The sequence below is a fragment of the Psammomys obesus genome, unplaced genomic scaffold (assembly GCF_907164565.1).
Source record: "Psammomys obesus unplaced genomic scaffold, mPsaObe1.curated_primary_1811, whole genome shotgun sequence".
Classification (NCBI taxonomy): domain Eukaryota; kingdom Metazoa; phylum Chordata; class Mammalia; order Rodentia; family Muridae; genus Psammomys; species Psammomys obesus.
This window is the reverse complement of record NW_026592510.1, coordinates 20120794-20136463: the sequence shown is the minus strand read 5'-3', so window position 1 is coordinate 20136463 and position 15670 is coordinate 20120794. Positions and strand designations below refer to the sequence as shown.

The 15670-nt window shown below is 36.8% G+C and overlaps 1 protein-coding gene across 5 annotated transcripts in view; it reads right to left on the bottom strand.

Annotated features, from left to right (window-relative positions):
- Nucleotides 1-15670, bottom strand: part of Vps13a (vacuolar protein sorting 13 homolog A) — a 195576-nt gene that overhangs the window by 83976 nt on the left and 95930 nt on the right. For all 5 annotated transcript variants that reach the window (XM_055614054.1, XM_055614056.1, XM_055614057.1 and 2 more), the window contains 6 exons: nt 13423-13570; nt 8200-8350; nt 6387-6514; nt 5591-5760; nt 4935-5149; nt 3203-3435 (listed from right to left, as the gene is read on the bottom strand). In XM_055614054.1, the coding sequence (XP_055470029.1) occupies nt 3203-3435; nt 4935-5149; nt 5591-5760; nt 6387-6514; nt 8200-8350; nt 13423-13570 (1045 nt within the window). The remainder of the gene's footprint in view (nt 1-3202; nt 3436-4934; nt 5150-5590; nt 5761-6386; nt 6515-8199; nt 8351-13422; nt 13571-15670) is intronic.

The following is a 15670-nucleotide window of genomic DNA, read 5'->3' as shown; positions in this document are numbered from 1 at the left end:
ACACACACACACACACACACACACACACACACACACACACACACACACCATTTTAAAATGCTTAATGAAGCTCTTGCTATGTGGTATCATTTATTTTACTTCACTAAAAGTTTATCATACTATTGTTCCCTAGAAAAATAGGTGTGAAAGGCCAATCTTATAGGAAAAGTTCAAACTGCAAGGCACTAAGAAAAACTCTTAAGTATGTTAAACCCACTAAATAAATCTGGCATTATAAATGAACTAACTTTTTCCTAACTGTGGCAAGCAGAATTGTAACCACTAGGCTCCTAATAGGTCTCTCCCAAGTGATACTTCACCCTCTCCAAAGTTTCCTAAGGATCTCATTCTAACACAATTAAAGCACAAAATCTCTTCATGGATCTAATTTGTTATCTCATTATACATCTTCAGCTGTACCTTCCATCTATTCTAAATACAAAATCTCAATTATCTTTTACCAACTTAAAGTCTAGAACTAGGCATACATGTTGAGAAGATTCCTGAATGTAGTCAGTTAGGTGTGACTGTGGGGAGGAACTCTTCTTTAAAGAACTGTAAAACTCAGGATGGGTGATCTGCCTGGCTATGGCAACATACAGTGGTGGAAAGGTGCACAGGACGACAGTTACAAGTTGTTCAGCTCAAAGCAACTCTTAAACCAAGCCTAGCAAACAAATTTCTCAACTCAATTTCTAATCCTAGGAATAATTCCTTGCATCTCTCTGTTCTTACTAAGTCATCCTCCATCACCTTTTATTGAGAGGTAAGGTAAACCATCAGCCTACGTCCAATGAAATTATGATGATTCAAAGAGTCTCCCTTCTTTTTTGTACCACCATCTCCTATCGAAAGTGACAGTACTTCTGATAAAATAATCTAAACAGGAATCTTAGAAGGCTTGGGGTATTCCATGAAGACTTACTCCATTAGTTTAAAAGTCTCATCCACTGATCTTTTCCAGAAAATGATAAGCCGAATAAGGGTGACATTATATGCTCCTAGAAGACTTTAATAGATTAAGATGTGCAACATATCCAAAAGGGTTAGAGTGAGAAATTCAGGACAGGAAAGTAGGTTGTCAGGTTCTGGGCATTTCTGATAAGAGGATCAACAGTCCTCTTGAGTATTATTTACCACTTGAGACATAGGGGAACTAACAGAGGGAATCTTCCAGTCCAAAAGTACCCTTTCCACCATATAAAATACCCAAGCTCCCTTCCTCCATCGTGCACCTTGATACACTCGCAGTCTCCACCCTGCAGAGGGATGTCAGTCCTTCAGCTGTTCTGAGTAAAGGATAACAATGCTTGTGTAGAAGCCTGTCAGCTTCTTTTACTTCCTTCCCATCACCTCCAACAACACACCCTAACATTCTCAAGGCATCGTTTGTGTGACTTAACATTATTGATTATTTCATCTTTGTGAGTTTTTAGCAAAAGACTGCACAGTCATGCAGTCATTTCTCTACACTGTATCTTTACACTTTGGGCATCCATTTATGATTTTCAGCCATTTTGCCATTTGGAAAGGATGAGAATTACCAAAAGCACTAAGTCCTGGTTCTGTTTAAATTTTCTCTTTCCCTTTCTCCCTCCTAGCATTTTGCTATTCATATAAAGAAATCAGGAAACTTGGCCATTTTCATACACACACACACACACACACACACACACGAAGTTTATCACAATTTTCACTTTCTAAGTAACAAAAGAAAAAAATTAAATTGCAAGTTTTCTGTCATCAAGTACATCCTCCCTCAACTTTCCTATACAATGTTTTTTAAATATTATTTTGTAGGGAGGGGCAGTGTTTGGGTGGTATTTCTACCAAGACTGTTTTTTGCTTTAGTAGTAACCATCATTATCATATTCTTAGAAAGAGAAGTATATATCTACCTTGCTCTAACACTGCAGGAAGACAGGTACCTTGTTAAGAGCAGACTATTACATATCCTAATTTTTAAAATTTAAGATTAAAACTCTGTAAAGTAAGTTTATCTATAATTCATTTATTGACTGGATGAGTAAGGAATAAGAATGCATTGTTAGAATCCAGATGCAGTTTAGATCACAGTAATTGCAGCAGCCCTTCCCCTCTCACTGATACTAGATTGGTTCACAACTGTTGTATAAACATATATAGATCTGCTTTTGAGCCCACTGAATCAGCCCATAAGCTGGGCCGATTTAAGCTGCCAAGCTTTTGTCTCAGGTCATGAATGTGAGGACTGCCTAGTCATGGCCCCTCTCCCTGTCTGCCTTGCTGCAAGGGAGTCTGTCTAACTCTTAGTCCTTCAAGACTTTACAGCTATATCCAAGCCAGAAAGTGCATGGTAAATGTGAATAGAAGTACAAAAAAAATTATGTCATAATCTCAAGAGAATTGAGTATGAACTCCACCTTCTATTTTCCCTTTTTTCTTAGTGATGAGCCACCTAGTCCTGAGAACTACAGAAACAGTCCATTTTAGATCATAACCATACTTAAGATTAGCTCGGTATGGTAGTAATTCCAGCACTCAGGCAGATGAAGCAGAAGACCTGTGAATTCAGTATCAGCCTCGCTGTGTTGTTAAGATCCTCCTAAAATAAGTTTCTATTTTTAGTTGCTAATATAAGGAATATTTATGCTTTCATTTTCCTATAGCAGCCTAAACATTTCATGAGTATATTTATGACTACTAAAGAGTTGTTGAAAAGTTTTGAAGACATAGAGGAATAGGCCAGTGTTAGTATTTGCCTAGTATTTGAATTTAATTTCCAACACTGGAAACCAAATAATGTATTGTTAACAGTAAAATTCAAGTATCAAGTATGTAAAAGCAAATGGCAGAAAGATGGAGTAAGTTATATATAAAAACACATAATTTGAGAAATATTAACCAAATCAAAATAATAAAACTGAAACACAATCTACTAAAACTAATACAAAGTCTTAAAGGTAAACAGCATTTTCAAACTGACAGAACCTCAAAGCAAAATGATATTTCAAAGTGTAAGGATGAAGTTAATGCTTAGCATATTCTTCTAAAAGAAGATCATCTAGAAAAATAAAACAACACTCTTAAGTTTTGCCCTCTATTCAGGAAGAAAGCTTGCCATGAACAAGATTAGAAAAAAAGATGGTAATCACATTCTGAAGAGGTTACAGTAATCCCTAAATAACCTGCAATTAAGTAGATTATTAGATAATAAACTCACAGTGGTAACTTTGCCCTTTCTCTTGACTGGAAGAAATGGGCATGCTCTGACTTGGAGGTCTTTAATGGCAGCAGTCATTGTATTGCTTTCATGTTCATCTTTATAGCAAATTTCACACTGCATTGTAATGACTAAGGCAGGAGCATCATTTGTTGTCATGTCAGCCACAAATACAATCTCGGGGTTTTTAATAAGAATATTCATTTCCGACTTCCCTAGTTCCTGAACAGGTGCTAAAATAGAAATAATCACATTTTATTACACATATTACTTAAGAAGAATTTATGAGGAACAGTTTGTTAATTCATTCAATGTGAAAAATAAAATAAGTCATCCACCCAAAGGTAATTATGATGTATTTCTTTCTGAGATGGGTATTATCATTCCCCCAAATCACCCATCCCAAAGGCATTTCTTATGCACTTATTTTTGAGATAGGTATTATTCTCACCCTGACCCCTCCTCATAGGACTGGATGTAGAACTAGCTTTGAACATGCTATACACATGCTCCACCACCAAACCTCCATTTACTTACAAAGATATGAATCAGAGTACGGGAAAAAGTCTCTACTATTTAATGGCAGAAATGGATCTAAATCAAATTTCCAACCTCAACACTCTTTCTACTATATTATAATGAATATGTAAAAGATAACAGAAAAATTATATACTAAAAAGCTAAACATGATTATAAAAGCTAATGAATGCTTTATATTAAAACACTATGCTTATGTTTAAAGAACAATTAGTTCATTATCTCTCCTGCTTGGTAGTGTCTTCAGAGAACGATTACATAACTCAGATCATCCACAGTGAGGTATCCCAAAGCAGAAAGACACACATGGTATATACTCACTTATAAGTGGATATTAGACATATAATATAGGATAAACACACTAAAATCTGTACATCTTAAGAAGCTAAGCAAGAAGGAGGACCCTTCTTGCTTAAGATGATCAACCCTCACTCAGAAAGGCAAACGGGATAGACATTGGAAGAGGGAGAAAGCAGGGAACAGGACAGGAGCCTACCACAGAGGACCTCTGAAAGACTCTACCCAGCAGGGTATCGAAACAGATGCTGGGACTCAGCCAAACTCTAGGCAGAGTGCAGGGAATCTTATGAAAGAAGGGGGAAATGAAAGACATGGAGGGGACAGTAGCTTCACCAGGAGACCAACAGAACCAAAAGTACTGGGCACAGGGGTCTTTTCTGAGACTGATATTCCAATCAAGGACCATGCATAGAGATAACTTAGAACCCCTGCACAGATGTAGCCCATGGCAGCTCAGTGTCCAAGTGGGTTCCCTAGTAAGGGGAACAGAGGCTGTTTCTGACATGAACTCAGTGGCTGGCTCTTTGATCACCTCCCCCTGAGGGGAGAGCGGCCTTACGAGGCTACAGAGGAAGACAATGCAGCCAGTCCTGATGAGAGAGACCTGACAGCCTAGGGTCAGATAGAAGGGGAGGAGGTCCTCCCTATCAGTGGACTTGGAGAGGGGCATGGGAGGAGATGAAGGAGAGAGGGTGGGATTGGGAGGGAAAATGGGAGGGGACTACAGCTGGGATACAAAGTCAATAAACTGTAATAAATATAAAAAAATAAAAATTTAATTAAAGAAAATAGATTTTTAATGTATTAATGTGTCTACTCCAATCACTGAAAAGATTAATCAGGGTAACTATAGTTGCAGCAATGCAGACATTAAAATTTTCATTTGATAACTAACCTTCTCTAGTAGTCCATGTTTGAACACTGGTTTCTAAAGCCGTACTAGTCGTGTAGGCATCAAAAAAGACATGTGCAACAGTCATCAGAAACTCCACACTTGCACAAATATACATTTCTTGGAGAACTGCATCAGTCACACAATTATCTCTGAATCTTTTATACTTTATATGCACCATGTCCTTTTTCTCAAACCCAAGAGTCAGTCCTATCATTCTGAAAAACAAAACAACAATTTGTATGTATGGGTAAGTTAAAAATAACCAAACAAACCAATAAAGCTTGATGCCCTGTCTATCTTTTTACTGACAGCAAACAAATACTCTGAGAGGGTGTACCTTGGGAATAAAGCACTTAAAAAACTTTTGGGATATAACTGTTTCACAATAGGAAAAAATATCTAAGAAATATCAGAGTTCTAAATATCAGTTAATCCTTTCTTCATGATTTCATGCATTTCCCATCTAACTACACTACTTATTTCTATGTATTTAATAAATCCATCAACATTTCCAATGTGAACAGGCAACATGATATACTGAACTGAAGTTCTCAAGACTGCTCATGAGTACATATGGAGTGGAAGGCAATGTCTGAGGATGAGTTCTGTAAGAATGAAGCAATTTTTCTTCAATAGCTCAAAATTATAATACATACCTAGGAGTGGCTTTTATGACATGAGGCCTTTTATCATCTAAAATACAGTTTTTTAATGAGAAAGAAAAGAATGTAGAGTCATCTGTGTACACTTTTAAACTACTTATAATATTCTCCAATTTAAATTCAGCAAGTTTTAGAGAAGGATCACGAACATCTGTAAAGGGGGCCTGTGGAAAAGAAATTCGCATTAAAATTACACAGAAACATAAAGTATATTTTATGATATGGTTATCTACAAGTTATGACAGTGGCCTACATGAAATATTAAATTCTTTATGTTGTTTCTCTTTTAATTTTCATTTACTATTATTACTATCACTATTACTGGTTGCTGACAGAGGGTCTCCTGCAAAGCCCTGTCTGGAACTTCCTTAAGCTCTCACAAACCTGCCTGCTTCTTTCTCAATTAAAGGCATATGCCACCAGACCCCACCCTTCTCTTTTAATTCTTTTCTAGATGCTAGGCTCTGAACCTGGTTGTGCTGCTCTACTCTGCTCTGCTCTACTCTACTGCTCAGCACTAGAGCAGTCCAAATTCTCTATTTTCAAAGGGCAAGCTGAAGAAAAGGTGAAAAATAATGAATGTACTACTTTCAAATTTTATTTTCAATATTTTCTGTTATATGAATGATAACTCATTTAAAATGAAAATGTTTGAAAAAATTATTGAAAACGTAATTTTTCAGGGGAACATACACTATAAAATACACAAAATATTAACTTTATTTACTAGATAGTTATATACTTTTTATTTACAAAATTTCTTAACAAATATAAATATTCTTCAACGTACCTGCTCAGGACCTGGACTGTAAAGTGCCATGGTGAGATAGTCAGTTCTGAAACTCACATTCAGTGTGGTACTGACTTGAGAAGCCTGTGGATGCACCTCCACCACAGCAGCCGTCACCATAGTAGTCGCTACAAAATTACCAATATGGAGTAAGAGAAAACAACTACAAGAACATGCCACTAAAGCACCCTTGAGACCTACCAAATTATTAATTACATGGGAGTAACAAAATGATATTCAAGAAAATTTAAAAAGGTTAAAAAGTTCAGATACAGAACTCTGGATTAACATTCTTCCATAATAACTACAGAGAAAACATTAAACACACAGAGCTTCTATTTTCTTTTGGGAGATTACAATCCTACTTTCATAAATCTGGAATCAAGAACATGAGGCTCATTTTAAAGGTTAAATACAAGGGCTGGAAAGATGGCTCAATTTTATTAATCTTTTGTAAAATATTTCAATAGCATAATACAAACCACAGCAGAATAAGGAGTAAATATTATATGCGAGTAACTTTATGCAGCATAGACAAAATGTACAAATGACAAAAATTATTATTTTATGTCTCTCGGCAATATCCTTGTAAAATACCTGTTTGTTTGCTGGCCTGCTGTCATTTGCATTCAATGCGTCACTTCTTTTTCACTCATAATACACTATTTTGTTTATCTTTGTTTCTTTCATGGCTGTGTTTTATTGGGTTATTTCACTTTGAACAATTTTTTTATTTCATATTTAACAATAAAGGATGAGGATGATTATCCTCTCCAGTGAGGATGGGGTTTCATGCTATACTGACATTTGTGTAGGATTCTAAATAGTAAAGCTGTGAAATATTTCAGGGCTTTGGAGAAGCAGGCAGTATAAATTGTCAGATTTCACTTCAAGGGAGGCAGATTTGCCATCACCTGTAACAGTTAAAATGAGGATATAATTTTATCTTTGAGCCTCAGAATCACCCGACTACACTAACTAAGCCCCTCTGCATGTGCTGGTGCTGCACTCAGAACCAACCGTATTCACACAGCACCTCGGCACTAATACTAATATGACTCCTTTTATTATTTTTCATCCATCCAACTGCCCACCTGCAGTGGTCTGAATAGGTATGGCCCCAACAGACTCAGGTGTCTGAATGCCTTGCCCAAAAGGATTAGTACTATTAGGAGGTATGGCCTTGTTGGAGTATGTGTGGCCTTGTTGGAGGAAGTGTGTCACTGGCTTTGTGATCTCCTATGCTCAAGCAACTCCCACTGTGACACACAGTCTCAGCACCCTTGGCTCATCCAGCACCATGTCTGCCTGCACACTGCTCCCCACCATGATGTTAATGGACTAAACCTCTGAAACTTTAGGCCAGTCCCAGTTAAATGTTTTCCTTTATTAGAGTTGCCATGGTAATTGTGTCTCTTCACAGCCATAAAACCCAAACTAAGTTGCCAACTTTTGTTAAAATCCATCATGTGATTATTCCATTGTCACACTTCTAAGATTTTGATATTCCTAAAATACCAATATATAACAAGTTAAGTATTATATATACTACAAACTGAAAAGAAGGACTTATTTGGAAGAAAAACAAGAAGTCTAAGAATTTTGTCATGAAGAACTTTGATTCTATACCTACAAAATCAGCAGAATGACTAAAAACAGATCATTTAAAATTGCCAAACTGAGACTAGCTAATTTGAGAATTATTAAGTCCTCTTTTACCAAGACCTAAAAAAAAAACAAAAGTTGGGGGACAGAAAGACAACAGACAAGAGAAAAGAAAAAAGCCTGAGAGAAAGCCAGGCTACACACACACCTCCGGACTGGTAGGAAACACTGGCAGTTCCAGTAGTCCTGATCTCCTGGTCTTTACTCACAGAAGTCAAGGCAGTAACATCTTTTCCATACCATATATTGCCATGCAATGTTTGAAAGATGGTTGTTAAATCTTCTTGACTAAGAATGAACTGTTAAAAACAAAGTAAGATTTTACAAAAAGAAAATACACACATAAAAGAAAGAAGATTGCTTTAAAAATATTTTATGTGTATAGGTGTTTTGTCTGTACAACACATATATGTCTAGCTCTGGCAGAAGGTAGAAGTGAGCATAGGGTCCCCTGGAACTAGAGTTACAATCATTTATAATCTACCATGTGGGTGTTGAGAATTTCTAGGTCCTCTGGTAGAGTAGCCAATGTTCTTAACACTGAGACATCTCTCTTATCCCCAAGAATTTTTTTTAACAGTCGTACTTCCTGAACTCACAAAAGAAAAATGAACACTGGTTTCCCAAAAACTAAGTTTTAAGTCTAAGTGATAATTAGTAGTTTAAAAAATACAGATTTTTATCAGTTCTAACAACGAACTATTTATCATGGATATACTATATAATTCAGTCATTTTAAAATGAGCTTTCATCTTTATGTAGCCATCTAACGATTTAGACTTTGATTTTGGTTAGGAGGCACATCACTATAAATATACATAATGAATAAATGTTTGTGTAATGAAAAATGGTTTATAATATGATTTCTATGAATTATTTGTTCATCACAAAAGTCATAAAGAATGCAATCCTGATTTTATAAGAAGCTGTAGTAGATGGGTAAGACACCTTTACAAATAATTAAGAACTAATTCAACAAGTTAACTTTAAATTCTTTGTTTTCAACATAGCATCAAACCAAAAGTAAAAAATATCTTAAGCAATATGACAGGTAATTAAGCATCATGTTAACTTTGACATAGTAAGTAGTTAGATATTTTGTCAAACACTATTCAATATGTTTCTATAAAGGTTTTTTTTTTTTAAAGGGTTAGGTTAATGTTTAATTCAAAAATGAATGAGAAAACTAAATTACCTTCTACAGCGTAAGTGGGCCTCATCTAATCAACTAAAGTGTCTTGGTCACTGTTCTACTGCTGTGAAGAGATACCATGACCAAGGCAACTCTTACAAGGAAAGAATTTAATTGGTAGTTTGCTTACAGCTTCACAAGTTTAGTTCATTCTCATCACGGCAGACAAGCATGTGCTGGAGCAGCAGCTGAGAAATACATCCTGATCAGCAGGTCAGGAGAGACTGTATCTGGGGCATGGGCTTTTGAAACAAGAGGGCTACTCCCAACGACACACTTCTGCCAAAAAGGCCTCATCTCCTGATCTTTCTAATCCCATCAAAGAGTTCTATTCCCTGGTGACTAAGCATTCAAATATATGAGTCTACAGGGGCCATTCTTATACAAGTCACCACATGAGGCATTTGCTTAGAAAAAGCCTGACCTGCCCAAAACAAGAATTCTGCTAACAAGACTGCTTTAAAAAAATTTTTTATTACAATTTATTCACTTTGTATCCCAGCTGTAGCTCCCTCCCACTTGGTTGGAGTATCAGTCTCAGAAAAAAACCCTGTGCCCAGATTTTTTGGTTCTGTTGCTCTCTTTGTGGAGCTCCTGTCTCTTCCAGGTCTTTCTATCTCCCCCTTCTTTCATGAGATTCCTTGCACCTTGCCCAACGTTTAGCTATAAGTCTCAGCATCTGTTTCGATACCCTGCTGGGTAGAGTCTTTCAGAGGCCCTCTGTGGTAGGCTCCTGTCCTGTTCCCTGTTTTCTCCCTCTTCCAATGTCTATCCCGTTTGCCTTTCTGAAAGAGGACTGATCATCTTACCCACATGCTGGAGAGGATGTGGAGAAAGGGGAACCCTCCCCCATTGCTGGTGGGGATGTAAACATGTACAACCACTCTGGAAATCAATCTGGTGCTTTCTCAGAAAATTGGGAATAGTGTTATCTCAAGATCCAGCTATACCACTCCTAGGCATATATCCAAAATATACTCAACTACACAACAAGGACATTTGCTCAACCATGTTCGTAGCAGCTTTATTTATAATAGCCAGAATCTTGACACAACCCAAATGTTCCTCAACTGAGGAATGGATACAGAAATTGTGGTACATTTACACAATGGAATACTACTGAGCAATTAAAAACAAGGAAATCATGAAATCTGCAGGCAAATGGTGGGAACAAGAAGAGATCATACTGAGTGAGGTATCCCAGAAACAGAAAGACACATATGGTATATACTTACTTTTAAGTGGATATTAGACATATAATACAGGATAAACATACTAAAATTTGTACACCTAAAGAAGCTAAGAAAGAAGGAGGACCCTGGGTAAGATGACAAGCCTGCTTTCTGACTGCTGAAATATCTACTTTCCCTGTTTAGATATCCTAGAGATTTATCTAACCAATTTTGAACTCCCTTGCTAAGACCTCAACTCCCTGCACTAGTACCTTAATTCACACACTATTTCCTGACTCACACATACTTCTGTATTGCTTCTTTTTCTCTGAAGACCTGCAATTAATATGAAAACACAATGTAAAAAGAATCTGCAAGTTGAGTCTAAAGGGGACACATGTACATATATACCTTTTTGATTGTTTTGTTTTTAAGACAAGGTCTGTCATTGAACCTAGAGCTCACCAGAATCTACCTGTCTCCTTTCTCAGAGCTGAGATTATAAACACTTTCAATATGGATGCCAAGGCTCTGAACTCATTTCAATTTGATAAGTTTAATTAAGACAGATTTCTTAACTACTTTTTCTTCACATATATATTTGTTAAATGTTTAAGTTCTGATTTTTAAATGGGATCGTTTTAATCTCACAAAATTTAACTATTACTTGCCCTTGACCTTTATACTGCAGAGATATACATTTAAAGATGTCCACATGTAATTATTTATACTGCCTATGCCTGCAAACTTGCACTCCTTTTTCATCTATAACACCTAATTTGTGATTACTATGAAATAAGAATTGAACCTAGCATTATCACAAACTATACCTCTTAATGTGTATAGTCTATTAAACGTCCATGAGATACTGATTTTAATTATCATTTTATATTCCTATGAAGCAGTCAGATAGAAATATTGGAAGGACTGTAAAGATTGCAGGACTGCTGACCTGTGGCTCCAACATGTGAGAGTAAGCTCTGAGTATAACCCTAAAAATAGTACATGTTAAAAACTAGCAAACTGAAGTAATCGGTATGCATATATTACATTAACAGAGTCAGTTCTATTTTCTGACATTCAAGACTTAAGGGGTAGTGATCTAAATAGATCTGTTCTGGAGTGAACTACACTAGTGGCTAACTGATCTGGTGAATCAGGGCAGAGGGAAGTGTGATTAGCTTTGTGTGCCTGGCCTTTTGAAGGATTGCTAGTTGACCCCATGCCCTTCAGTGTTTGTTTGCTTCTGTACTTCTGGCAACAGGAGAGGATATAAAAAAGGCAGCAGAGGCCGGGTGAGACTGATTAGGAATAAGATTGGAGTAGGGTCAAAGAAGAGTGGGAACAGAGAATAGGGTTAGAGAAGTCAGTTGGTGCAGGAAAAAAGAAGACTGAGTAGGACTATAGAAGAAAAGAGATTGAACAGATTAAAAATAACATACAGTTAAACATGAATTGGGCTAGCAGAGTGAGAAGAGAAGACAGTTGGTACCATTGGGCCAAGAGGCTTAGCTGACCCAGAGAAAGATATTGTTAAGAGACAATTAGAAGAAGAACCCACACAAAGCAGCAAAGAAAGAAAAAACACAAAAAGCTACAGAAAACTTGACTTCTGCATGAGTCCCTGCCAGAGGAGAGCCAGTTAAGCAACATCCTACAAGGAATGAGTGACCGAAATCAGTAATTCGACTGCTCCATAAAAACCTGCTTATAACTGATCCAAGAACATAGGCTTTCTCCCCCATGGTAGGTGACATGTTACTTATAAGCTTCTATCTGTCATCTTACCTACATAGAGATTTAATATTTACCTTAAAGAGAAAACTTCCCTCTTCAACCACATAAGTTAAAACATCCATAAAGATCTTAACAACTTTTAGTTGCCAGGTTTTAAAATCTGAATATAATTCTGACTTAAAAGTAAAAATTTTCTAAAATGTTTTCCTGAATAAAAACTTTTATACAGATAAACAGAAAGTAAAGTTGCAAAAAAAAAAAAAAAAAAAAAAAAAAACACTGAATAGCATATGTTGCTATCACTTTAGCAAAACAAAACATGCAACAGTTTTGATTTCTATCTCTTCAACAGGAAAAAAAAATATGAATTTATGGCTATTCTATGACAGTGAAGCAGTGTCAACCAGTTACTAAGTAAAGTGGTGCATGAGGTAATCTACCTTTAATCTTATTATTCTAGAATTCTCTCTGCACACACACACACACACACACACACACACTTTGATAAATCATTTCATCTTTCACAAGTGCTAAGTATCACTAATGACTCCTCAATTTCTTTTGCTAACCTAGACCTTTCCATAAACTTTTGACTAATATACCTATCAACTAGAATTTATTTCCAACTATAATGTGCCTTAGTTAAATGTCTATGTTTTGTGTGTGTGATACTGACCTGTGTTTGTAAGTACATGTGCACGTGTATCTACTGATACCCAAAGTTATGTTAGGTGTTGTTCTCTGTTTATTGAGTTTAGGGTCTCTAAATGAACCCAGATCTTGCCAACCAGAGAGCCAGTTTGCCCCAAGAGTCCGGTCTCTACCTACTTAGTGCTGAAATTTCAGGTGGCCACAGTGCTTACTCAGCTTCTTTTTACACTGGATCTCACAATTATACCACAGTACTTCCCCCACTGAGTTGTTTCCCCAGGCTTCTTTAATTTCTTCTTCTTCATTTCCTTGCTATAAATTACGTATCTTAGACCACCTTCACCACCAACCTGGTTCATGGTGCTACGTCTCATGACAACAGAGACATCCTATGATTTTCTGTCACAGTATCTTTTATATGTAGCATAAATGTTAGCACACAGCAAACACTCAAATATCTGATAGAGAATGAACAAAGAACATCAAATGAATTCTGGCTTATAAGTTACAATTTTAATTCTAACCAACCTGATTATTCTTAAATTCTACGAAGGAAATTTATGTTCCCGAGACAATACTATTCAGACCTGACAGAAATTAAAAGCAGGGAAACCATTACCTCCATGGGTTTTAGCTGAGCTTTTACATTAAAGCAAGGAACTTCCTTGTACCACTCCCAGGATAAGTTTCTTTCAACAATCACTTCCAGATTCAAAGGCAGAAGCAGATCCAGCACTTCCTGGTATGTATCATTCATATACTGAGACCTATTGGAAAAATATATTGTTTTGAACTGTTTTGTATATATTCAGGAAGAAAAACACACAGTCTAATCAATTTTAAGGTATTGTTCTTTACTAAATAGGAGACATTGGCAACTTTTTTTTATATATACACATATATCAAAATGAGATGTCCAACTGGAAACCTGGGTGACTTGACTTGACTTTACTTCTCTCAAGTAAACTGTTGTATATCATAGAGAAGTTAAGACTTAAAAATAGTATTTTTACAAACAGTGAAAGGTCAAAGCCACTAAGTGGTGTAGAACTGCCTCTATAAAATCAGCAAATACAAATGTAATGCACATGTGGCAGAAGACCACATCGCTTTATAAAAACAAAACTGTACCACATAAAATCTGTCCGTGGGTCTAAACAGTTGACTATGTACAATTTCATACAAAGATGCACCACATTTGCCTTTCTAGATGATATTACAGCAAAACTGAAAAGGATTAAGTCAGTGAATTTCTTCAAGGACATTGTAACTGACCACAGAAGCTTTCTTTGGATCTTCAAGTTACACCCAATAATATTCCTAATATTTTAAATAATTACTTATTATTTAATTAGCTTTGAATCTTTAAACTAGGGTAAAAAGACATGACTTCATTTTTTAGCTATCAGTTCAGCAATATGAAAGCATGGGTGTAATTAGAGATCACTCAGAATACCTGTATGAAACCATTTCATAAACAGACTATAGCGTAAAGCTACATTTAAATAAGTATGCATGCTAGAAATATCCATTTAATGGCAGTGAGTAAAGCCATCTAAAACCCCATAGAGAAATGCATAATACATATAGACATGAAACTTTAATGGTTATGCATTATACATGGCTATACAGTAAGTTATTTAATTAGCTTTATGTTAAAAATGGTTTTGTTTTCACGAAAATAAAAACTTCATAAATATCTCTGGATAAACTTCTCCTCTTTGAAAGAAACATAATTGCTATGTCAAAAGTTTACTTCCTTCAGAAGAAATTTTATTCTTAGTTACTACTCAGGCTAGGCTGCTGGGGAGCAGGCAGAAAGATCTCTGAACCTAGAGTGCTCCAGTGCCTCACAGGTTTCCTTGGGGAGGAGAACAATAGAACTTGGGTGAGGTGCCTAGCTCAGCTCTGCTGGATTCTGTCTGTGCTGGGCTGTTTCTGGCCTAGGTAAGGTAGGCCACGGGGATGCCGGTGAATAGATCTCTGTGCCTAGAACTGCCCCAGTGCCCCACAGGCTTCCTTAAGATGTTAGAGAATGGAACCTGGGCCTCACATCTAGCTCAGCTCTACTGGGTGCACTGTGTGTGAACTCACTGGGTTCACTGCTGTGCTGGCTAATTCTGACCCGGGTAAGCCAGGCAGATGGGGAGCAGGCAGACTGGAACCACACATCCTCCACAGTACCAGAATGTATCCCCTCCACAGGGTGGTGAGAGTGAGCACCACTGGCCGCTGAGATCAGGAAGGTGTCCACAGGATGTTAAGTGTGGTCTCCTAGGTTTGGAAGCAGGAGCTGCTAGTACCTAGGTGTCCACAGGACTGTGAGTGTGGGTGCCTGGGTTTGGAGCCTCACCCTCAGTAGAGGGTGGTATTCACTCCACAAGCAGTGAGAGTGAACACCCAATGGCTGAGCCACCAGGTGCTGATCCCAGGAAGGCATCCACAGATGGTGGGTTTGGGTTTGGTGCCATCATCTTGGATCTCCCAAGCATTAATAACTAAAAAGAGAATTCTCTTTCTTCTTTTAGGTTTTTAAAATTTTATTTTTTATTATAATTTATCCACTTTGTATTCCAGCCTCAGACTCCTCCCTCATGCCCTCCCTCCCTTTCTCCCATTCCCCTCCCCCAGTCTACTAATTCTCTACAACTTAATGCCATGAAGTACATTTTTGCAAGTCAACTATTTCTCGATAAACTTGCTTTAAAAATATTCAAATCTGACAGAACAGACTGGATGAAACTATGTGTTGCATAGTGAATGAGTTTCGTGTCAAAATTTTCCATCTACCGCATCCTTATAAAGAATTATAAAAATATGAAAATATATGAAAAATATAAAATGTTTACAGTTTTCTTCATTATGTA